The following is a 26969-nucleotide window of genomic DNA, read 5'->3' as shown; positions in this document are numbered from 1 at the left end:
ATGGCAGAAAGTGAGGAGGAGTTAAAGAACTTTTTAATGAGGGTGAAAGAGGAGAGCGCAAAATATGGTCTGAAGCTCAACATCAAAAAAACCAAGATCATGGCCACTGGTCCCATCAGCTCCTGGCAAATAGAAGGGGAAGAAATGGAGGCAGTGAGAGATTTTACTTTCTTGGGCTCCTTGATCACTGCAGATGGTGACAGCAGTCACGAAATTAAAAGACGCCTGCTTCTTGGGAGAAAAGCAATGACAAACCTAGACAGCATCTTAAAAAGCAGAGAGACATCACCTTGCCGACAAAGGTCTGTATAGTTAAAGCTATGGTTTTCCCAGTAGTGATGTATGGAAGTGAGAGCTGGACCATAAAGAAGGCTGATCGCCGAAGAATTGATGCTTTTGAATTATGGTGCTGGAGGAGACTCTTGAGAGTCCCATGGACTGCAAGAAGATCAAACCTATCCATTCTGAAGGAAATCAGCCCTGAGTGCTCACTGGAAGGACAGATCGTGAAGCTGAGGCTCCAATACTTTGGCCACCTCATGAGAAGAGAAGACTCCCTGGAAAAGACCCTGATGTTGGGAAAGATTGAGGGCACTAGGAGAAGGGGACGACAGAGGACAAGATGGTTGGACACTGTTCTCGAAGCTACGAACATGAGTGTGACCAAACTGCGGGAGGCAGTGGAAGACAGGAGTGCCTGGCGTGCTCTGGTCCATGGGGTCACGAAGAGTCGGACATGACTAAACAACAACAATCTCAACCTTTCAGCGGCTTGTAGATTCTTTTTTATTCATATGCTGCTTTCCTAGTTGAATTCTCCCTCCCCCTGCATTCTATGGACTCCAACTTACATGGAAGTACAAATCAGTTCAAAGATTGCCATAAACAAGTATTAAAAACACAAATACACAAGAAACACCCTGGTTAGATGTTTTTGAAAAAAACTTCAAGATTTCGGATGTGCCAAGAATAATATGATGACATGACATTGAATGTGATGCTAATTAGGTTTTCTAATTAATCATGCATTTAAATCAGGCCTTTTACAAAGAATTTTACCTTCTATATGTCAGCTGGATGGGCCCAGTGTAGTAGTAGTAGCAGTAGTAGTAGTAGTAGTAGTAGTAGTAGTAGTAATATAGCAGGTGTTTCCTTTTTAAAAAAATGAAGAAAACATACTGGACATTAAAATGAGTAATCTGTATTTAAGTGAGGGTTTTCAACCTCATTCTATTCTGGGTAGCACTTGGGGGAAAACAAAACTAGTGCCAGTTATTGATATAAAAATTTCAGGCTTGCAATATATAGAAAAACAATAAGGAGGAAGATTCAATTTTGCAAGGAGATTGTAATAGGAGTGCTTCCTTGTGGGATAAAAGAGAGCATGTGAGAGGTTGGATGAGCATCAATCCACTTTCTTTTGGGGGGGAAGGGGGGTGTCCTTGGAAGTTTGTCTATAATTTACTCTCCCAAGGGAAATTTCACTCAAGTGCAGCAATTTTTCATTTCATTTGGCTGATGGACTAAGAGACTCTTAGGGAAAAGGAGACCTTTTAGACATTATTTATATACCACAGTATGTATTATTTTTATAGTAGTACCAACTCCATATGTGTGCGTATGCACACAGACACAAACACACCTTTTGTCTTACTAATGCAGTGTAATCAATGGTCAACAATCTTATTGCAGAAACAGTCTTGTAGCTGCATGAAGTGAAACAAAGTAAAATCTAAAATAATAAAACATGACAACAGACATCTTCATGCCACTTTCTAAATAATGTTTCTTGCAAGAAACAAAGGGAGACGCTTGCCAGAAAAATCTGCCTTTCTTTCTCACAACCTAAAATAGTGCTGTGTTGAAAATCTTCTTTGCATTTTTGACCATTCTCCATTATCTAGTATGAAAAACACTGCATTCAAAGATTACCAAAGGGGAAAGAAACACCTATAATAAAAGTGAAAATGTCAAGGAAAACAATAACTGAATATTTTTAAAATAATAACTGCACCGACATTTATTTGGTGTATTAGGTTTTTTGTTTATTATTTTGTTACATTTTATTTTCCTCCTAAAGGAGTCCATGGCATTTTCATGTCATACCACTTTTGGATCCATAAAAAGGTAATAAAATATATAACACCTAATTGACTGAGGCAAGACTGCAATGGTCCCAAGCAGATACAGTGACCCTAAATTCCTTGATTCTTGCATTCCTATTTTTCTGCTGGAATGCAAAAAGAATCTAGAATCCAGCACTAAGTTATCACAAATTTAAAACAGGAAGAAAGGTAATGCAAGACCCTAGGGGTGGGGAGATGATCCTACTAGCCCTCTGATGTAAGCCATTCATGGAGTAGGGTGAAGGGCTTGGAATCGAAGGGGAACATTGGCCAATGCTTCAGGGGTCTGGAGGTCAATTACCCCATTTCTTCTCACAGACATTTGTCCCCGTCCCGTGTCTTCATTGCTCTCCCAACTTAAATTTGGTGATCTTATCCAACATGCAAACTTAAGCACATCAAGTTCATTTTTAAGCAGAGGTTGGATGGCCATTTGTCCTGTATGCTCTAGTTGACATTCTTGCATTGCAGGGGGGTTGGACTAGATGTCCCTCAGTGTCACTCCCAACTTTACAATTCTATGATTCTATCATTTATTCTAAGCACAGAATGCAGACTAATTTGGTGCAGAATCCAGCCAGACCTGAGCGTAAGCAGCATACTCAGTCACCACTAGCATGCTCTCTAATAGTTGTACGTTTTCTTCCAAGAAGCACAAATTGTGTGAGTTCAATGTACAGCATACATTTAGCATCTCTTTACCTCAATAAACAAATGGCAGAACTTCTCATGAAGACACTGACTTTACAGTGCCAACTGTACATTTGTCAATTGTGGTTAATAGCAGCTGAAGAATTAATGAAGGTTGTGAGAAACTGGATCTTGTACGAGAAACAGGACCTCATTTTAATAGCTGTTCTGGCTATGACAGCATGGAGTAATGAAAAGTGACAGTAACGTTTTACAACTTCCATTACAGAAATACTGAATACATATTACCTGTTTCCAAGGATAACTATAATGATCTAAAAATAAAGAGAAGGTTTCAAGAGAAAAATGGAAGGGAAATATATTTTACCTAGTTAGATCAACAGTTTCTTCACATATTGGTGCAGAATTAAAATGGCCAGAGAAAGCTTAAAATTACTTGGGAGGATGCTGGCTTCAGCAACTGTACAATAAAGATTTTGGGCAGGTGGTCTGACTGGCTGTTCATGGCAATGATTTAGTTGGATGGATTCTGGATGATGCTGCTGAACTTCACAAAGTGAAGTAGATCACAAAGTGTTTCTATAAATATAGGATCCCTGCTAGAAATGTGAAGCTTCAGGAATTACTATTACTCAGCTATTGATTAAAATATCTATGCAAAAAATAAGCTAAGATAGGGAACGTTTTCTAAAGGTAGAGTTTAGTTCTTATACAGTTGAATGGGTTCCATAATCGATAGTGACTATTTCAGACATAATCGAGGCAAATTTATCATATACACACATTTTAAAAGACTGGAGCAAAGATGCACCAGAGATTTCATGACAGAATTTCAGGGACTGTAAGATGCAGACGCTGCATTCAAGGGCTTTCAAAATGTCAAGACTGATGGTGGTCCAAGCAATGTGTGGAAGCTCAAACTTCACCAAGAAGTGGAATGCTTAGATTGAGGAGCACAGGCCAGAAACAGCGTTTCTGGAGTCAAACAGGAGCCTATTAGCTCCTCAAACAGCTGCCTGACCAGAAGAGAAAAGTATCTTTTCCCATCTAGCCATCTGCAGAAGTGACACTGCAGAGAATGGAGGCCAACAGTTCCCTGTGTCTGCCAGGTCAGCAAGTGATTACAGGGAGCAAATTCCCCTGACCCTTAAGATGTTACACACATTATGATAGTTGAGGTGAAATGATTTTACAAAAAAAAACCCACCCTGTTTTTTTAATATAAAATATATATATACAGTTGATGCTTTTGAATTATGGTGCTGGAGGAGACTCTTGAGAGTCCCATGGACTGCAAGAAGATCAAACCTATCCTTTCTGAAGGAAATCAGCCCTGAGTGCTCACTGGAAGGACAGATCCTGAAGCTGAGGCTCCAATACTTTGGCCACCTCATGAGAAGAGAAGAATCCTTGGAAAAGACCCTGATGTTGGGAAAGATTGAGGGCACAAGGAGAAGGGGACGACAGAGGACGAGATGGTTGGACAGTGTTCTCGAAGCTACGAACATGAGTTTGACCAAACTGCGGGAGGCAGTGGAAGACAGGAGTGCCTGGCGTGCTATGGTCCATGGGGTCACGAAGAGTCGGACACGACTAAACGACTAAACAAACAATATATATATACAGTATGTCAAAAGAAATATAACAATCATACCATCTATGCCTTAAAAGTTGCTTTTGGGGAGAATAGCTAATATATTGGTTTCAAACTGCTCAGCATACCCATGCTATCTGTAGCACAGGCAATCCTTGTTAAGCCCGTTCCACCCCTTTCCATGACATTTTAATGACTTTTCAGGGCTACTTCCAGGTTCAGCATCATGCATGTGTGTGATCACGCGTCATTCGGCCATGCCTAAATTGGTCATTGCCTATACGCCTCCTGTTCTATATTTCAAAAAATGCACCCGTTCAGCTCACTGCAGAAGTCTGGACACAAGTAAAAAAAACTCTTAAGGGAGGACAGGCTGCAGGCAGGGATGGATGGTGGCAGACAGCCTGGCAACAACCAGAAAAGCACTTGATTTTCTGTGTGGGCCACCAAGATGGTACAGGGAGGCCTGGAGGGCACCTTGCCCAAGGCACCCTCAGACTGAGTGCCAGCCCTGGCAAGTACCATAATGTAAGAACTACTGTGGATTCTTTCTATGTGTTACTTAAAGTGGGAGAGGCATATACATAACTTCCAAGTAAGTTCCCTCTGATAGTCAGTCCCGCTGTGTGTAATCAGGTTTATTCCTAAGAAAGCATGCACAGGATTGTGGCCAGGATTCACGAATCATGTTTCACTGATATTTTTATCTGGTTTGCATCCAATTTCTATTACATAATCCGTAAATCAAGTTGAACTTGTCTTTGAAACCTGTATTCAGCAGGAAAATTGATGGAGCAAAAAGGACAAGGGGTTAAAGTGTCTTCTTGTGTATAATATTAGTCGATATAAAATTTTCCCTGTGATATCACAAAACACTGGTACAGTGTTGTCGTTGTCGTCCCCCCCCTAATTAGATAAGACTCTTTCTAGCTTCTTGTTCTCTCCAAGGACACTGTTCTGGGCTGAAAGTTTCATTTTTAACTTGAGGGAGATGTTTCTCACCTTTTCCCCTCATCGGGAGGGCAGGTGATTTAACTAGCTAAATAATCCTAAAGGCGTTTTAAACTAACAAGACAGAAAATTACTTAGAAATTCAGCCCCTGAAATTCCACTGAGATTCTGTGCTTTCTGTGAATGTTAAAGTGTTGGGAATCTAACTTCCAAATTTCTTCAGATTGAAACCAGTGCAGCATGTATGATGCTGAGCTGATGTTGCATACATGTTAGAGTCAGACGGATCTTTCCACACTAGTTTTGGATTTACTTCAGCTCCTCAGTAGAAGATATAAGTAATTTTTCAGGAGGTATAATCTTGCAATGTGTTTTTCACACAAAAATCACCTTCTGAGAGCTAGTCTTCCTGCCTACACCCACCTTATCACCAATTCAGGTTAATCCTCAAATACAGGACAGCAACAGTACCTGAATACAGAGCAAAATATATTTAGCCTGCAGTGTTATATAACCTGTCAGTTAACAAATGCATGACACAAAGTAAAGCCATGTAACCCAATTGAAACAGTTTGTATGGGAGGCTGATTTCCCTTGGGAAAAGCAACATCAAGTAAGAAACTGAACCCGTTAAGTATAACCTTTTCAAAGGGCAGAAAAATTCAAAGGTAATCAAGGATTTTCCCCTAGAAGGGCATTTATAATTATATTCCACTTTTATTTATAAAAAGCCTTTTAATGTTGGTACTACAAAAGGACTCCACACAAAGATGTCTTGCTTTATATAACTAGATTCCATCCCCAAGCCCTTTTATATGCAAACGGCTCTTGACACAAACTAAGCACTGACAGAAGAGAATTCCCTTTCAGAACTGGGAGATACATTTACAAAGTAGTGCATGTGAGTTTAGTCATATTTCTCTCACTAATACCATGGAAGATCTCTCTCTCTCTCTCTCTCTCTCTCTCTCTCTCTCTCTCTCTCTCTCTCTCACACACACACACACACACACACACACTCTTATATGTACACATTCAAACTAAGTCATTTTCTCTTTCGTTCCAGAGTGTGTGATTGTTGATTTCTAAATGCCATCAGTCTGAGCTATTATTATATGATGGTAATAGGCAGATTCCAGAGACCCACACTACTGCACAAGAAGTCACATTTGAGGGATGAGTTCCATTTTTATCCTGTGGTATATACATGGCCAGCAAAGTCTGAGAGCCTGAGGACAACCTTGGAGCAAAAGGAACAATTTATTAGCAGCCACTATAATGCTTTCCTTTTTTCCCCATTAGAGTGATTAGTTTGCATTTTTAACTCAGTCAGATTCCACCCTTCCCAACCCATTTCCACCAAATTGAGAGGAGATGCTTTGTCTATATATGTAGAAACTTGTGATAAGGGAATTGAGGGGGCTAATTTTTGTGAATTCTGATACAAACTGACCAATTTTATGATCCATGGACTCATGTGTGGCAGCTGTGAAAAAAGGAGAATTTCATGGTAGGAATTCCATGCTAGGAAAGTTTTGTTTTGTTTTTTTAAACTCTACTAATATTATAATGCTTAGCTACAGATTTTATTTTATTTTTATACCACCCTTCATCCAAAGATCACAGGGCAGTTCACAACACAAAAATACAAAATGAGACCACAAAATACACAACAAAACAAAAACAAACAAGCCACCGCCACCCCATAAAAGGTCATACAGATTGTTTAATCAGACAAAGACCTGGATAGAAACATTATTTGTTTTATGAAAAGAAAATGCACGCATTGCAGAGGTGTATAAAATTACACAGTGCGGAAAAATGGGAAAGAGCAACATTTTTGCCCCCTTTCATAACAAGAGAAGCTGAATGGTGGGGGTTTCAGGACAAAGAAAAGAAGTACATAGTTAAAACTATGAAACTTATCACCACAATATGTAGTGATGGCCACCAAATTAGATGGCTTTAAAAGGGTATTAGACTAAATTATAGTGGATAAAATTGTTAGTAGGCACTACACGTGGTGCATATACGCTACCTCAAGGCAGCCTGCCTCTGAATACCAGTCAATGGGGAACAACAGTGGCAGAAGGCTACTGCCCTCATTTCCTGTTTCTGGGCTTCTTTGTAGGGAAAATGATGTGGGACCAGAATACGTTGGAGCGGATATCAGAAGAAATGCAGGGGAATTTCCCACTACCCATGCACGGTGGTTGACCAATTGAGACACTCTGGTCAAAAGGCTAAAGGTTTTAATCATAGATCTTTGTTTCTGACAGGATGCTTTCATAAAATAGATCCATTTTAAGTGACTGTAATGAAATACAAACTAGTTTTTGAAGAGCTTTTAAGATGCTTTTGAGAAGGTTCAGATTAAAGACTTAGTTAACGTAACTCCACACATTAAATAATTCCGGGATCTTGAAATTGCAAAAGGGATAATAATAATAATAATAATAATAATAATAATAATAATAATTTATTTGTACCCCGCCCACATGGCTGGGTTTAACCCAGCCACTCTGGGCGGCTTCCAACAAAATATTAAAATACAATAGTCCGTCAAACATTAAAAGCTTCCCTAAACAGGGCTGCCTTCAGATGTCTTCTAAAAGTCTGGTAGTTTTTCTCTTTGAAATCTGGTGGGAGGGCGTTCCACAGGGTGCCACTACCGAGAAGGCCCTCTGCCTGGTTCCCTGCAACTTGGCTTCTCGCAGCGAGGGAACCGCCAGAAGGCCCTTGGCCCTGGACCTCAGTGTCCGGGTAGAACGATGGGGTGGAGATGCTCCTTCAGGTATACTGGATCGAGGCCGTTTAGGGCTTTAAAGGTCAACACCAACACTTTGAATTGTGCTCGGAAACGTACTGGGAGCCAATGTAGGTCTTTCAAGACCGGTGTTATGTGGTCTCGGCAGCCACTCCCAATCACCAGTCTAGCTGCTGCATTCTGGATTAATTGCAGTTTCTGGGTCATCTTCAAAGGTAGCCCCACGTAGAGCGCATTGCAGTAGTCTAAGCGAGAGATAACTATAGCATGCACCACTCTGGCAAGACAGTCTGCAGGGAGGTAGGGTCTCAGCCTGCGTACCAGATGGAGCTGATAGACAGCTGCCCTGGAGACAGAATTGACCTGCACCTCCATGGACAGCTGTGAGTCCAAAATGACTCCCAGGCTGCGCACCTGGTCCTTCAGGGGCACAGTTACCCCATTCAGGACCAGGGAGTCCTCCACACCTGCCTGCCTCCTGTCCCCCCAAAACAGTACCGGTACTTCTGTCTTGTCAGGATTCAACCTCAATCTGTTAGCCGCCATCCATCCTCCAACCAGAAAGAGGACATTGAATTTGTTTCACTGTGGGATATTATACTGAATGAAGACCCACACGTTTGCTGATACAAATTGATGTCTTCTAATTCCCACATTTGTGTAACTCATATTGAGTGAATTCTTTCTGCACTTTCATGAATGTGAGGATAAATTCCTTCAAGTGTCAATTCAATGGGAATGAGTCCGTGTGGTGTAGTGTGCTTAATCCTAGGGAAAGTTACGAATTTGCAGCCTAATTGGGCTGTGGCAAGGCAAAAATGTAGTAATTTGAGATTAACATGGACCCATTCAAGCCGGGGGCTGGTCTGAAATTGAGAATTGGGGGGGGGGTGCCTCTCCCTTTCCATTAGTGAGAGTCTCAGCAGTAAACAGAAGGGTACCTTTGGATCCAACCCTATGGCTATAATCCTAAACACACTTACTATTTAGTAAGTCCTGTGGGACTTAGTGAGGCTTACTTCTGACTAAACATGGATAGAACTGCTATAAGTCATGATCAGGCACATGTTGAAGCACTTGTCAGACATGCCAAAACTCAAATGCATGCTGATTTCACAGTGATAAATATTGTTCTTGAATCAGACCGAAAGGTTTGTGTTCATCATCTGGCAGCAACCTTTGAAATCTGGCCTGTTTCTGTGTGACCTAATTGCATCACTGTCTATTTCTCTTTGCCCACATATCATTATCTACTATACATATTAATTTAAAATAAAATTTCAACTTCTCTACTTTTCTGGCATTGAATTTTTTAAAAAAGCTAGTAGAATCAACAATTTTCTATAGTATCAGTCTTCCTACATAGCTTATAAACAATCAGCACACTGAAAGATTTGTAGCTACTCTTCTCCCACTACTGCTCTCAACTAAGCTCCTTGTGGTCAGGTTGAAGCAGTTACCCTAACTGGATGAGATCACAGAGAGCAAGACAAGGCACAGGACCCTGGACAGGTCACTGTGGCAGATGATTGCTGGAACTCACCCAAGGACAGCTGGACCTGCTATTAACTCAACCCTTTGAGGAGCTGTGTGTTTCTTAAAGGACTATCACACAATTCTGCAGCTGTTGTCTTCCATGGCATGGGACAGGTGAGGACTGCATGGGGAGAACTTTCTAAATCTAAGGTGTCAGGCATGGGGAAATGATGGCTCCTCAGGAAATGCATATTCAGCTTCTGAATCTGCTTCTATGAGCATGAGAAAGGATGGAGGCGAAAGAACAGAATAGTGACTTTGCACCATCTTGCTAAATTTGTCATTAGCACTACATAGTAAAATACATTTAAACACAATGTTTACTGGTCATAGAAAATCACAATTTCCTCGTCCAGAATGAGTTGGGTTGAGTTCAAAATCCTTCACTGGATAACAAATTGAATGACATGCCCTCAAAGGTTCTGCAACAGCTCAGAATGTAAAGCAAGTTTCTGCACCATTCAACAGGTGTCCTAAACACACTACTTTGTATGTGAATATGCAGCTGTTGTTTTTAATGTAACACCTTTTTACTTGCAGTGAAACTGCTATTAGCTAGACCATCTTTTTTGGTAAGTAGTGTTCATTCTTTAGTGTTCATTGTCTTGATTTTTTCCCCTTGCAAATGTTTTATGTTACTGTGGTGTAACATCCAGCTCTCATTTGTTTGGAAGGAAGTATTGCGTGTACACTTCAGAAGACTGAAGGTCAAACAAGACTTGATGTTGATTGCTTGAATGCAATTAAAATTAATAGGCTGTTTCAAAATGTAAATAGAAGTTGTGGGGTGGCAGTGGCTAGCAGCACCAGGACCATGGAAGGGGGTGGAAGAATTTAACCCTTATCCCCTGCTGTGGTTCTGATAAAATCCTCTAGCAGAGCTACTATTTGCATTAAGAGTGATACCCCCATTAGTGCTAATGGGCCTGATTTTCATTGGGACCATGGCAGGTAAGGAAATGGTTAACCCTCTCTCCCATCTCCATGGTTCCAATACTGCTAGCCCCAATCCCCCACAGTTGCTATTTACATTCAACACAAACCTGAAACGTGTTTGGCTCTGAGCTTATGAATGTTTATCAGATACTTTCTGGGCACCAAATGGAAGATTCTATCATTTTTTAAATTATAAAAAATAATAGTTTGTATACTGTAAAGTTATACAGCTTGTACTGTTATAAACAAAGCTGATTAATATTTAAATGTCATCCTCAGCTATGTGGAACTGTAGCTGAAAGAAACAGATTTCCTTTTAAAACTGCATGATGTATATTAAGGCAGTAGTATAATCTACTTACATACAGGAAATTGAGGTCAAGTAGAAAATTTATAAGCTATAAAACAACCTTTAGAATATTATAAAGCAAATAACATTTTATTAAGCACTTTGTAAAATGTGAACCTGAGAAATGTGTAAGAAATAAAAAACATACTTTCTTAAAGTAAGAAAAAAATGCTCTAATAAAATTCCATTTGTACTATCTTTCTCTTGTAAAATGTAACTTGCTCCTTCCTTTGGGGGGCTTTTTTATCTCAATCATCAGCTAACAAAAGCCCGAGAATCATGTTTTTCTTACAAATAAAAAAAGATTTCTAGTTTTGAGGATCAGAGTGACTGCTGCAAGGGTAACATTGGTATAATGGAAACATGGAGTCAGTGATTGGTTTTAAATATTTAGGGTTGACAAGACTGCTCCTTAAAATGGAAGCATAATCATTAAAGCACATGTGGAAGGCAGTGGAGTTCCATTCAATTTAACAGATCATATGCTGTTCTGATATTTCAAGGCTGCACCTAACCTGAAACCAGACTGTGCTACACTCAGAGATAATCCTCTCACTTCTAAACCAGCAGGTCTTTAGCTCTTATTAACTTGCCTTCTAAACAGAAATTATTCAGGTCACATAGAACTTTTAACACCAAATGTATGTAACCAGGTAGTCTTTCAGTCTCTCAGTCACTATCGAAAAGAATCATCTCCCTAATTTTTTTGCAGAGTGAAAGATTGAGTTAAGATCACATATTTCACTGGAGGTGGCCTTTTTTACTAATAAAATTAGTACCAAGCTGAACAAACAAACATCTCCTTCATGTTTTTGGCAAAATGTACCCTGCAATCCTTTAGAAGAAAACACATACAAATATATGCACAAACGCATACAAATATATGCACCGGGACATGGATTACTGCTCGCTGATGGGCAAACTTTTCCTGACTCACTTCAGTGGATTTGCTTTTTCTGAAGAACTTAAACCCCACACAAAGGCTTTTCAAAGAGCTTGCAAAAAGCATGTGGATGAGCCTTGTACCCTCCATGAACACCGAGACCCTACAAATTCCCCTTTCATTTTCATGAACTCGCTTGGCAAAGGGAGAGTGTCAAGAACACCAGAAACTTTCTCTCCCCTTTTGTACCTCATTCTGCCAGGGTACCTAACAGAAAGATGCAAGAACAGCTTCCCAGACTGAGAAACATAGTTTCTGAAACATAGCTCCTGAACCCAGTTGTGCTTTGGTAGATGGATAAAGATTGACAGGGGGGAGAGTTTGCTGTTGCCACTACCCTTGCTAGGGAGCGTCTTCCAAGTAAGTTTGGGGAAAGGAAACCAGAGAGGGATAGCTGACTTGCAGGCAGTGATGGTTGGGGAATGTGAACCATGAAAAAAATCAAGCCCAAACCAAAATTCTGGAGGTCCTGAACTCACTCATAGTGGAGTAAGACTATTCATACTTCAAGTTCCCACATCAAACCTTCTCCACCCGAATCATTAGTCCAAATTCTATAATCCATTCCCAAATGCACCTCACAAATCAAGGACATCTGGTAAATCAAAGGTGAACTTGTTTGCTACAGTCCTAGCCTGTCGGGAGTCCTGTACTGATAGTTTATATAATGGTTCCTAGTTCCAGAATATCACAATCCCACAGACTATAACAGTTCAATATTTCCAAGGAGGAAAAATAGATCAAAATTATCTGAATTAGCAAAATTTTGCAATGCCCATTACTTATGAAATTTTGATTTAACCTTTCTTTCCAATCTAATAGTCAACAAATTATTGCTCAATAGAGAAAAACGTGGATATCAAATTCCTGAAAGGTGCAGTTTAGATGGTTTCAAGGCATTCTAGGACACTGCATCTGTTGCTCATTCTTTTCTTTACCAACCGTGCATCACTTCTCTGTCCTTGAGTACAGTCAAGCAAATAGTAAGCAAAAGAAAGATGTAGTTAACTATCTTACACTAATGTAGAAACAGCATCACAGCCGGTTCTTTTAATAGGCTTATACAAAATAGGCTTGTATAGATTGACAGTAAACAGCATAACACACAGTCCATTGATCATTATTCCCTCCGGCAGGTTTTCCAGCCATAAAATGGGTTATAACAATCTGCAGTTGATTCGGCTTTCTCATCCCAGTAGAGCCATTAAGTTCAAACTTCCTGAAACTTCACCCAGTTCCATGCTTTTTTTTCAATGAGGTCAGAACAAGGAAAGTGCAAATTGGAGGGAGGGGGCAGGGATGACCTGCAAACTTTACTAATAACTTTATTTTTATTTTTTAAAAAAACCTGTGTTTCTAAATGAACCATAAATTGTGACTGAAGGACTTTTCCTTTTTTTATACTATAGCCAATCAAACATAGAACAATCCCTAGAGGAGTGATTTAAATATATAAAATAACCCAAGGTTTTGTGAATGACAGACTCTGGCCATATTATTTCTTTATAGCCACTTTGATGATGTTTGCAGAGCACCAGGAGTTAGTGGTGACAAACCTGGAAGTGCTTTGGGGGCATTAGCAATACAGTGGTACCTCTGGTTACGAACTTAATTAGTTCCGGAGGTCCGTTCTTAAGCTGAAACCGCTTGCAACATGAGGCACGCTTTCGCTAACAGCACCTCCCACTGCTGTCGGGCTGCCGGCGCACGACTTCCGCTCGCATCCCAGGGCAAAGTTCACAGCCGGGAGCTTCTACTTCCGGGTTAGCGGAGCTCGTAACCCGCAGCATTTGCAAGGAGGATGGTACGTAACACGAGGTTCTACTGTATACAATTTCATCACTCTGATCTCTGTACAACAAAGCCTACTGGGAGGGCAAGGGGAAGTCACTAAACAGACTTCATTCTGTGATCATTTGGCATAAGACAATCACTTGAAGAAACATGACACAGTTATTGTAATTTTGTTACACCTTTGATCACTCATAGAATTTTTATTTATTGGGATAATGAAAGCATGCTAGACTCTACTTGAACATTTAGTTACTATCCCATTTTTATGACTACAGAATAACATAGGTAGAGATCACCAATATCCCCAATATATGCTAGATAGTTCTTTACCCGGCATAGGGTGAAATCAAATAAAATTCAAACAACCTTCCATTCCCCTAATTCTAATTCTAATTCTAATAATAATAATAATAATAATAATAATAATATATTTATACCCCGCCCATCTGGCTGGGTTTCCCCAGCCACTCTGGGCAGCTTCCAACAGAAAAATAAAATAATCAATTGAACATTAAAAGCCTCCCTAAACAGGGCTGCCTTCAGATGTCCTCTAAAAGTCTGGTAGTTATTTTTCTTTTTGACATCTGGTGGGAGGGCGTTCCACAGGGCGGGTGCCACTACCGAGAAGGCTCCCTGCCTGGTTCCCTGCAACTTGGCTTCTCGCAGCGAGGGAACCACCAGAAGGCCCTCGGCACTGGACCTCAGTGTCCGGGCAGAGCGATGGAGGTGGAGACGCTCCTTCAGGTATACTGGACCGAGGCCGTTTAGGGCTTTAAAGGTCAGCACTAACACTTTGAATTGTGCTCGGAAACGTAAGGGGAGCCAATGCAGGTCTTTCAAGACCGGTGTTATGTGGTCTCGGCGCCCGCTCCCAGTCACCAGACTAGCTGCCGCATTCTGGATTAATTGTAGTTTCCAGGTCACCTTCAAAGGTAGCCCCACACAGAGCGCATTGCAGTAATCCAAGCGAGAGATAACTAGAGCATGCACCACTCTTGCGAGACAGTCCGCGGGCATGTAGGGTCTCAGCCTGCATACCAGATGGAGCTGATAAACAGCTGCCCTGGATACAGAATTAACCTGCACCTCCATGGACAGCTGTGAGTCCAGAATGACTCCCAGGCTGCGCACCTGGTCCTTCAGGAGCACAGTTACCCCATTCAGGACCAGGGAGTCGTCCACACCTGCCTGCGGCGGTTTTAGACAGGGATTTTTCGACTTAAGAATTTTTAGATAGGGCTGCTTCAACGTACGAATTTTTCCATTTACAATGCATTCCTATGGGAAATCGTGTTTCCAATGGCGTTTTCCTACTTACGAATTTTTCGACCTACGAAGGTGCCTTTGAAACAGATTAAATTCGTAAAATGCATACACCACTGTATTGGACTACAACTCCCTTCAGCCACTACCAGCAAAGCCAATGCTCAGAGATGATGGGAGTTGTTAACCAACAATATCTGGAAGTCCATAGGTTTCTCATCCTTCATTTAAATTTAAAAGTCCATCTAGTCCTAGATACCAGGCTTACAGCAGAATTAAACAACAGGTAGATAATCTCTGAATCAAAAAACTGAAATGGAACTGTCAATAACTTGTAGTTGGCTTCCTTCTCACCATTTATACCCCTAGAAAACTATTACTACCCATCACTGTATTTGAAGACTTCATCTGAACAGCTGGAAACTCCCAGAAAGGACCCAACAGAAGATTTTAAAAATGCATCATGTTTTCATGACTATACAGTGGATTGCAACATAAAGAATGTCATGCTGCTTCTATTCACATACTGCTTAGCTATTCACATATTGCTGTTTCTGAAGCAACATTAATGTTGCATCTTTCTGAAATTAAGTAGCCCCCAAATGACTGAGGATAAAATTTCACTGCAATCACTGCATAAGAGACAGGGTCATCTCTGCACAGTATTTTGATTGCTGTAAGATTATGATTTGCTATACTCCGTATTCTTTTCAGCGCCTGCTTAATACGTTGTTGTTTTTTAAGGCAAGCCTATTCAGAAATGTAGAAGTTATGTGTATTTTATCTCTTTTTAAGCTACTGTTGATTTTAATCATATTTCAAATGTTTTTAAATACGGTACCTGTTTTTAACTGTTTTATCAATAATTTTAAAAAGTTTTATTTTATATTTTTGTAAACCCCTTAGAGATTTGTTTGTTTTTACAACCAAGCTTTATATAAATATTGTTTTAAAAATAAATCATTTGGCATGGTTATAATACTATTCCAAAGCTATAATAACTGACTTGCCACTAATTACCTAGCTGATTTTTTTCTTTTTTAAAAACCAACCACTCTAAGGCAGAACTATCAGGTCAGTAGAAATGGTACCGAATGGGTATCTGCCATGGAACCAAGCTTGGAGGATTGCATAGTCTTGAGATCATTTCACAGACTTTTAATGCTCAAAAGCTCTCAGACATAAAAAGTAAAATCAGATCTGCTTATCTTCATGGCTAGCAAAAAGAACATGTGTCATTTGGCTCTACAACCACTGTGAACTTTGGTAATCTAATGGAAATTGCATGTCCTGTACTGCTGTTCCATTTTTAATTTTCAAAGAATTTCAGGAAGCATTTATGGATTTAATTGTGGAAGTTTTCAGAGGAGAAAAAGTATAAATGTGATTAGTGTCAAAATTTTAATGCAGGATGATGAGTGACTCACCAATCTCTGCATACAATAACCTTATTCTGTCTCCTTTATATGCTGCAACTTTAATCTATTACCCAACAGAAAGCATCTGCTTTCAATGAACTCTCTCAAACTGATAATTTAAGTTGTTCATAATAACCAAGGGAGTGGGAGAGGGGGTTTCACCTTTTCTCAACCTCTTAAAACTGAGCATGAGCGACAAACACTGTAAAATCTTTAACTCACATTTTCAAGCTTTCTAGGAAAATGTCACATGAAGAAAAGCTAGGATAATTTAAAAAGTACTACATTATTTGCCAAGCTTTGACAGAGAGCAAGGTTCAACAGTTGTGCAGTAGTAGATGTTGGTTATTTGTGATAAAAAAAATGGAGCACCTCTGTTGCAAATCCTCCATCACTCAATATGCCTGTTACAGAAAAACCAAGCTATAATGACCATAACCCAAAGAACCGTGAAATTAGCTCTATAAGTCCACAATTAAAAATCTACCATATAACTCCCCACTCCACAATGCCATATGGCCAACTGCTAAGGAAAAGCAAGCTTAAAAAGATGTTTGCGATATGATGGTGGAGGGGAGGGAGAAAAACCTGCTTGAAGAACAAAAGGTTTTTTTTAAAAAAAAAAATCCACTAGCCTAGCAGAAGCCCACTTAAACATATCTGACTCAAAGTCAATTTAGTAAATTATTATACCATATTTTGAACACAAGTTATTTTTGCATTGTAGCTATATCACAAATAACTGGGCAAGGCCAAATGTATTCTAAAGCCATTATTTCAACATATGTAGCTATGTAAAAAGTGAAAAAATAAAATCTTTGTGCCTCTGTTATAAGGAGTTTCATGATTGTTTTGAACATTATGCCAATGTTTGTGCTCAACCCAAGAAAGAAAGAAAGAAAGAAAGAAAGAAAGAAAGAAAGAAAGAAAGAAGAGAAGAAGACTACAGATATATGAATCCTCCGAGATGGACATTTAAACATTGTCAGTATCACAATGATATACTTCATTTTCCTTTTATGTAATTTGCCCTCTCCTTCCCTCCCCTTTTTAAATTTTGATTCTCGTTTTAGGGAAGCATGGAATAGAATACTCCAACAGTTTTATTCTTTCTGAATTTATCTTTGTTTAAGTTTCCACTCTGATAAACCTAAAACAATATTCTACTTTTTGCACTTTTTTATTAATCAAGGAAGCAGCTGATAAACTTGTAGTATAAACTCTAGAATTTATAGAAGGGCCATTTATAGCAGTTACAGCTTTCGAATGATGATGATCTTCAACCCGACGTAATACGAGTCCTGCATTACTTATAGTAAGAGAAGTACCATTTTGACATGGAAAAGGGACAGACTGGACAGGATTCATGAGGGATAATGTCCACATCCAAATGTATGCTTGGGCTTTTCCTTATTCAGACCCAACTTAAGGTTTCATGGGAACCTGAGTGGGATATCATCAATAGGCTCTCTCCCTTTGACTTGACGGTTCAAATGTGATACCATACTTCCAGAGTCTTCTGCACCTCATTGGTTGGCCCTAACCAGTCTTGGTACAGATTGCTGCCTGATCTTGGTGGCCACCAGTAGTATTGCAGGCCATACTTTTTGATACTAGAATTACGTAGCTAGTTCTGGCAAAACTAAGCAGAGAGAAGCCTAAATAGTTTTGTTGTTAACAACAGTGGTAGTTGCAACAGGAAGTATCAATGCGGGACACAACATGGGCATATTTTACATATGCCCACACAAAATAACATCTCATTTTGGAGAAACAATTTCCTTTGGGAACAGAATCATGGTGAATGTGGAGGAAGAGGATGGGAGAGTAAAGGTGTTGTCAATAAAAATCCATGCCAGAATGTTTTTCTTCTTCTTTGCATTTTTCTTTTAATATATCTTTGGAGGCAAATTCAAACTATGTGGCAATTTCTCCATGTCACAATCATATTGCCTTATGTGGACCTGTATTTGCCTATATTTCACAGTGCAGCTAATCTCTGTTGTGTCCTTGATAGCAACAAAACAAATACATGTGTGGGTACATCCGCTTAGATGATGAATGCTACTATATTGTCATTATGGTCCAGGGATCAATAAGGAAATATTATGAGTGGCAAATGCATTTATTACTCACCACACTAAGTCCCAGAAGTTCTCTGCAGTAGTAGTCCATGCTCCTCTTCTGTAAATTATCAAGATAATGCTGAAGCCTTGTGTAAGTGTATGGGTAGCAGTAAGCGAACTGGTATATGTCATCCTCTCGATCAAAGCAGAAAGCAAATGACATAACGTAGTTCTTCCTGTGATCAGGGCAGCGATAATAATACACATTTTTGGGTGGCAGCCTTTGCCTAAAAGATAAGACAAATGCCACAATCAAAACCATTGGCTAAATTAAATGCAACAGTTAAGTTGTACATATATGGAAAATGGGGAATCTCTCTTCCCTGATATAATGGCTCTATGGCTCTGACTGCAAAGGAATAAATCTGAAACAGGTTTTGTATGTAGATAATCCACCTCCATTTTCCACGTAATCATCCACCACCTTCCAAGCTTAATACAGAAGGAAGTTAAAACTTTGACAACTGAGATCTGGATCACTCTAGTTCAGGCATTTCCTGAACTTCGGCCCTCCAGATGTTTTGGACTACAATTCCCATCTTCCCTGACCACTGGTCCTGTTAGCTAGGGATCATGGGAGTTGTAGGCCAAAACATCTGGAGGGACGCAGTTTGGGGATGCCTCCTCTAGTTCTTTGCAAAATTCACCTCTGCTTTACCATACACCACAATCCTAGGTATGTCTACTCAGAAGACAGATCTACCGGTATTAAGTTCAGTGGGGTACTCAGTGGGCTATAGGACTGCAGCCTTTCCTTCTATGTTGCTACTGTTCCTTCTTGTTTTTTGCATTTATTGTCAGTATACATTATATGAAAAATCTTAATAGTTAGAATAAATAAAATAAAACCACATCATAAGGCAATGCAGGTGTAAGCTATGGAAGTAAGAGGGGGTGGGGAAACACAGTAGATTTTTTTATTTAATTTGAATGAGAGAACCTTGTTCTGTGTAGCATCTATGCACAACAATTCAATATGATTATGTAGCAATCTTGCAAGGGTGAGTAAAAGACCCATTCCCTAGGCAGGCAGGCCATGGGTACTGGCTGTACACCTTTATCTGCCTGGACAGACTCCACGAGGGTCTTGCAATTAAATACAACAAATTTTCCAATCCTATTTGGCAAAAGCATACTATCATCCCGCAGACAGTAGCTTATTCAATTAAGGAATATCATAAACAGGTCCCATCTAATGTTTGTAGCAGAAGTCAGCTACCGTCAGGCAATAATGGTGAAGAAAATGTAATATGATTTACAGACATAGCAGTAGTAATGTGACCTACGGTAATAGTTCTGAGAAATGAGACAACTGGAGAGGATCAGTTTTGGCCTTTCATTGCTAATATGAAACAGAGGACAGAAAGTTCTCATGATAGAAGAGTCTTTCCAATTAGCAGCTGTTAAGGAGTATGCAAAGAAAAACCGACATCTTCCTGGCAAAATACAATGAAGACTCAGTGATGCAGTTAATTAGAGATGGCATAAAAATTATTTGTCCTTCATATTGCTTTGGCTCTTAAACTCCAGTGAATAAAGGGGACCACTCTTGATTGTTGTTCTTTGTTTTATTTACATTGTGCTGACTAAAGATCCTGATGTTAACTAGCCACAAACTACTACTACTACTACTACTACTACTACTACTACTACTATTTTTTGCAGACCGCAAAGACAAAAGGTTAGAGGGTTATAGTTTTCAATCTGATATAAATAGCAGTGAAGGTGGGGGAATAGGTAAAAGTAAAGGTAAATTACCCCTGGACGGTTACGTCCAGTCCAAGGCAACCATGGGGTTGTGGCGCTCATCTCGCTTCAGCCGAGGGAGCCGGCGTTTGTCTACATACAGCTTTCTGGGTCGTGTGACTAAACTGCTTCTGGCACAACGGGACACTGTGACGAGTGCCAGAATGCACGGTAACGCTGTTTAACTTCCTGCCACAGCAGTACCTATTTATCTACTTGCACTGGTGTGCTTTCGAATTGCTAGGTTGGCAGGAGCTGGGACAGAGCAATGGGAGCTCACCCTGTTGCACGAATTCAAACTGCTGACCTTCCAATCAACAAACCCAAGAGGCTCAGTGGTTTAGAATACATCCAGCTAAGCAAATAGCTTCCTGAAATATCTTAACATATTTCTATCATCCAACATGTCTCTGGTATGCTATCAGGTATCTCTCACTGTACATAATATCAAACAGATTATATGGTTGTGAGTAAATAAACTGAAGCCCCCAGACCTCAATATGCAATGCAAGTTCAAACAGTGCAAATGCAGAAACTTTGTTTCTATGTTGGCAACAAGAGAAAGTGCATTGATTATAATGAAACAATTCATATTGCTAGGGAAAGCTACTTGAGATTCGTTTGCTACTAGTTTGCTACTAGTTCAGATGGCACACAGCACATGTTGCTTCTATTTTATTTTATTTTTAATCTCTTAATCTAACATGCTTGTGTGTTTCTGCAATCAGGCTTTGATGTTATTGCTCTCTTCCATTCTGGTCCAAAGAAGTCAAACAACTGGGTGTCAACAGTTTTAACAAAAAATATTTATCTACAGTATATTATAGTTAAATTTATAATTTAGGACAAGTCATAAGTCAATTTCACAACCCAGTGCCTTTCACTGGAGGAAAACCTACCCTTACTTGAGCGATAAAAATCAAAGTCTCAGAAAAGGTTCAAACTCTTCATACAAATAAATATAATTGTAATGGGACTCATGGGGCTGTTTATCTATTCTTATCACTTTTAACACTTCGTCAGTGCTAATCTGTTCCCAAGTCAAAGGGAAAAGGAGACTGAGTGTTTCAATACCAACAAAACATCTTTACATACAGGAGCCTAATCAGATTAGATTTTATCTGGGAATTAAAAAGGGAGGAAGGGAGAGAGACAGAGAAGCACAAGAGACAAGGTGCTAGATATGGCCAATTGGGGGTTTTGATAAGAAAAAGACATTGCTCAGTTCTTGCATTAACCTCTGTGTCCTAGACATACCATTGTTTAGTCTTTCCCTCTTTTTGTTCTACGCCTGCTGGAAAAGGACACCCACACACTGTAGCAGCAGCTGCTTCTATTAATTTAAAGCTATTACAAAAATTAAAATTAAACCCAATTACTTTGGCTGGTTTATAGCCGGAGAATGGCTGAGTCTGATTGTTCCCTCTGGTTATGGACAAAACAATATTACTACCTATAGGCAGCTGCCAGTAGAATACTAATGTGACCTAGGCCTGGCAGAAACAGATTCAGAATGTGAAATTTAGCTGCATTTCTAAATAGAGAGTGGAAAATATATATCTTATCACAGATCTGCAGAAATGCTCCACCCTTTTATGCTATAGGCCATGCAATACATGACAGCTAAAGTGAGAAAGCCATACTGGAGCATATTTCCAGTTACATATAGTCTCCAAGAGCCTTGGTTAGGACTACAAATGTACATTGCTAACTAATACTTATGTGCATTATCGAACTAACTAAACATCTGAATGGCGATTTGATGAAAATATGTCCAAAGTCCATTCGTAACAATAGCCATCATCTCCCACTCCATTGGCTTCAGCATGATACTGAAACAGCGATTGGTATTCCTAACTAGTGTTGGCTGCTTGGGTTGCAAAAGACACATGCACAAACCAGTCGCACAAACCGATGGGAAAGCTTATACACAATCCACAAGTTCCTGATGGAGGACATTGAGGGGCAAGGTGTAAAATGTTTGGAAGCAGCAATTTCCTGTCTAGACAAGCAACACTACTACCCCCTGAATAGATTTTACCCATAAGATGTACAGACACTTTTACATGCATCCCACTCATGCATGACCACATTTACATGAGCCGTCACTAAATAAATAAAAAAATAAAAAATAAAAAATAAATAAATTGGCCTTCCCTCCCTCAGGACTGCTGCCTTGAAGTCACTCAAGGGATGGTAGCCTTCGATCAACACTGCTGTTGTTTCCTTCTAGAAATGGAAACATGAAGCTGACCAACACTGCCCAAAGAATTTAGGGTTAAGTAGGGGTTGCTTGTTTGACATGGAACTGAACGGCCCTTACCAGGGGAAGGGTAACCACAAAAACATTTTGAAACCATTTTCCAAAGCAGTTTTAGATACTGTGATATAACTGCTTTGGTTCTGGATGCAATTAATTAGAAACACTTCTGCATATATTTCTCCTCTTTAACCACCTGATTGCAGTCCCCATAGCTCTTATACCTTTTAGAACATCTGGCTGTTTCTCTCTACACAGAAGAAAAATAAAGTGAAATGTCATAACCTTCAGTGTTTTAGCTAAAAGTTAAGAAATCGGCACTCTAAATGTGTATTATTGAATACTAATATTGATCATATTTCATGAATATGTTGACTGTAACATGGAACATAAGAAGCTGCCTTACACTGAGTCAGACCATTGGTCCATAAAGCTCACTATTGTTCTATACTGATTGGCAGTTCTCCAGAGTGCCAGGCAAGACTCTTTCCCTACGCTTCCTTGAGATGCTGGGGATTGAACCTGGGACCTTATGTACCCAAAGCATATGCTGTACACAGATTTCTTGGTAACTGGAATAATGCAATGTACATTTACATTGTGTGCTAATTAGGAAAAGGGGAAAACACACACTGCAAAGACAGTGCTTCTTTACCTACCAATCTGACTTATAAACAACCTCTCAAAACACAATTCAGTCTCACAGAATCATAGAATGATAGAGTTGGAAGGGATCCCAAGGGACATATAGTTGAACCCCTTGGAATGCAGGAATCTCATCAGCAAGATGATACACGACAAAGGGACATCCAGCCTCTGCTTATAAGTCTACCACTTCTCACGGGAGTCTGCGTGCTGGTCCCGTGGGTAATCCGAGAACTGAGGTCCAGGTCCAGGTCCAGTCTGCGGTCCAAAGAGTCAATGTAGAGTCAGTCCGATGTAGCCGAAGCAGGGTGCAGGGCAGGGAACCAGGCAAGGTCGGGAACAGGAACACAGGCAGGATCTGGCAAACAGCAATGTTGCTCCTGTAACCTTGGGTGGGGGTTTGACCGCCTTTTCTCTCTGACGGGGTAATGGCCGGTCCCGAACCCCCGGCGACTCACCACCCTGTCTCGCCCGAAGGCAAGCACTCCTCCTGCGAGTACTCAGGTCTGCCCTCAGGAGACACTGGTGGGTTACTAGAGCCAGGAGCCGCCTCAGCCTCTCCTGACTCAGCCAGTAGTGGACCAGCTGTCGGTGATGACCTAGCTGATGGCAACGAGGTATTCCCCACAGGCTCAGACCCCTGACTCAGCCTAGCTGGTGCTTGTTGCAGGGGAATCTGTGCAGACTGAGGGTCCTCAGAATCAGGCCCCAGACTGGTTCAGCCACTGCCCGAGGCAGAGGATCCGGTGCAGACTGAGACTCCTCTGGTTCCGAGCCCGAGCCCGAGTCCCAAGCCATCAAAGCCACTGTCGATAGCTATTAGTGCCATAAAGTTTTTACTGATGTTTAGTCGGAATCTCCTTTCTTGTAACTTGAAGCCATTGGTTTGGGTCCCAACCTCCGGAGCAGGAGAAAACAATATTGCTCCATCCTCCATGTGACATTGTGACAGTCTTTTAGATATCTATCATATCTCCTCTCAGTCTCCTCTTTATTAAGCCCAATTCCTTCAACTGTTCTTCATAAGGCTTGGTTTCCAGACCCTTTATCACCTTTGTCTCCCACCTCTGCACATGCCCCAGCTAGTCAATATCCTTCATAAATTGTGGTGCCCAGAAGTGGACACAGTAATCCAGGTGTGGTCTAACTACATTACCCTATACATAAGGAATAAGGAATAATTTATTGGCTAAGTACCATACATACTTGGAATTTTGCTTCGACTGCATTGCAATGTAAAAACATAACTCATACAAACATTATTCCGCTCACAATACAACAGCACAACAAAGGAACCCCACCCCACACCTGGCCTCATACATGGCTGCTTGACCAGTTTCATCTGCAGAACTAGTACAAGTGCCACATAACATCCATTCCACACTTGTAATGGATCAATCCTTCAGCATGGCAGCACCTACACTTTGAAACTTACTGCTTTCACTGTACAGTTTCTGGCACCTGCTAAAAGCTTTTTTGTGTGTGTTTAGGAATAATATGAATGTGTTATATGTACAGTGCAGGATCGGGCAAAACAAGCCACTTTTATGCTTCTGGAAACAAATCCACCCCCTGCCCCCAGGCTCTACCCCTTCCTTGAGGAATAAAAGGCTTAAAGGGTAAAATCTCTGGCTTGGAGCCTAGCATTTCTCCAGTCTGAGAAATTCATTTGAGCGTGTTGCCAGGCTGAGATGGAGACATGAGTCCTTACAGTGGATGAATCCAGTTCTGTGAGGATTGCATGCTCCATGAGTGAGAACTTAAAAAGTCCCAATTTGGATTAAGAGCCCATGGTCCACTTGTGCTTGGGCTGTGGCTCAGGCCTAGCCATGATGTCACCTGGGTTGTCCTCTGGTCTGGGCCAGCCCCTCCAAACCAAAACCTTGGCTGCTTCCGAAGTTGGGGGCCCGGACAACTGTCTCTGCATCTGTGTGCTGCTGAATGTGGCTGGCCCCTCCTCATCAGAGCCCAGGTTGTTGCACCACGCAGGGATCCTGATACCACCCATAGCTAGAAAAGCAAGTTGCAGGGTGGGTTTTGAGCAACAACATGGCTGGAAGTGAAAAAAGCACTCCTTCTACCCTGCCATTCTTCCTCTTCAACTCATAGCTTCATAAGGCTGCTTTTAGTTAAAAAGAAGGGTAAGAGAAGATTCGTTGTACTTTCCTCCTTTAGTCCTTTCACTTTATGTTATTCTTCAGTTCTCAGTCTAATTGACTAAGACTTATCATTATGGTATAGAATGTTTTGACTTTATTTTTTGCAGCCCATAGCAGCCTGGGAAAAAGAAACCAGCCTCAGTCTCGCACCCCAGTCTCTATGGTACATTGTCAGTAGACCACACGGTCAGCCTTAATAGCCTCTTAGCTTCAATTAGCCAATTAGACTTTTCCTCTATTTCCCATCTCCCTTTCCCATCTGTTCATCTATTCCCATTCCCCTCCTTTCTGCAGAAATAAATTTTAAAATCCATGTGAACTTCATTTAGGGTACTCTTGGGTGGCATATCTTGCACACAAGACTAACTTTAAAAACCTCCCAAGAATGCAAAAGACTACAGCAGTAATTTGGTGATGTCTGAATTTCAGATGCTGTTTTCACACACATCTGCATCCAAACTACCCTACAAACATAATTGGGTTTTTGTTTTTGTTTTTGTTGTTGTTTGGTCACAACGTAAGTTATTAATATGAAATTAAAGTAGCGGTAATACAAATATGATGTAGACAGAATATCAAACAGAATTTGTTGAGTCTTCTTTTGGTTTATAATAGTATTGCATATATTCGTTGATTTTTATTTTTACTGTGGAATGTGTGATTGAAGTGGGCAAACATTTTCAGATGCACTTTCACAATAAACTAAACTACATAATCTCAATAGAAAACATTTACAATATGTTTCTCTGTGTTTAAGAGCTTTGAATTCTCACCACTTTCTTTTCCCAAGAAATGATTTTCTGACAGCACATGCTTTAAAAAAAAAAAGATTCTCAGTAAGACATTGGACTCTGTAAACCCCCTACCATCTTGTAGCCCTTGGTGAACTCTGCCACTCCCATAACTTCCATTGACCCCAGATGTTCTGCAGATGAGCACGCTGACCCAATACCTCTTTCTGGTGGTGCACAATTGGATGTATTCTATGATTATTTAATGCCATATATTCATTCATTGCTCATTTTATGCTCATTCAAAGTCATCCCCTCATCAAGAATAGGTCAGACGAATCCATTAAACAGGGACTGGGGAGAAAGCATATTTGGGGAAAGGAAGATTATCAATGTAATTTGAACACATTTTAAAGAGTGTCCAACATTCTGATATACCTTATTTCCATATGGAAACCTCAAATCACAGTTGTGAGTGAGGAGAACTTGGGAAAGTATAAAGAAGAGGTGAGGAGGTTGGCTTTGATTTCTGTGAACTCTTTCTCCTTGGAGAGTGAGCCTTTACAGGTTTCTCTCTTGTCTGCCTTTTGTCTTTGTGAAAGAACAGTTCACACTCAAATGCTTCTTCCATTTATTTAAGCATTTTCAAACCATTCTACTCCGTGCTAGCCTAACTTTCACATTCCCTTTAGTTAATTACTTGTAGTTCGTACTTGAGAGAGCAAAATTAGTTACTCTGATCAACTCTGATTTATTAGTTACACTGAACATTGCTTTAAAATGAACCCCTTTTCCCTATTGATTTGAAATTTGGCAAGTATAATTCCTAGGAGGAATAAGAATGCCTGAAAAATTCATGCAGAAGTATAGACAGCAGAATTGCAGCTGGGTCTCCCATTGAAAGCAATGCAAAATGAAAGGGTATACTGAAATGAGACGAAATGACAAAACTATAAGTGATATCTTTCAGACAG

At 40.3% G+C, this 26969-nt stretch overlaps 1 protein-coding gene across 2 annotated transcripts in view; it reads right to left on the bottom strand.

Moving 5' to 3' along the window:
- The window catches only part of BEND5 (BEN domain containing 5), a 730611-nt gene that overhangs the window by 473179 nt on the left and 230463 nt on the right, over nucleotides 1-26969 (bottom strand). For both annotated transcript variants that reach the window (XM_060276914.1, XM_035121552.2), the window contains exon 5: nucleotides 18465-18681. In XM_060276914.1, coding sequence (XP_060132897.1) covers nucleotides 18465-18681 — 217 coding nt within the window. The remainder of the gene's footprint in view (nucleotides 1-18464; nucleotides 18682-26969) is intronic.

Source organism: Zootoca vivipara, chromosome 7 (assembly GCF_963506605.1).
Source record: "Zootoca vivipara chromosome 7, rZooViv1.1, whole genome shotgun sequence".
Taxonomy (NCBI): domain Eukaryota; kingdom Metazoa; phylum Chordata; class Lepidosauria; order Squamata; family Lacertidae; genus Zootoca; species Zootoca vivipara.
This window is presented reverse-complemented; position numbering and strand designations above follow the sequence as displayed.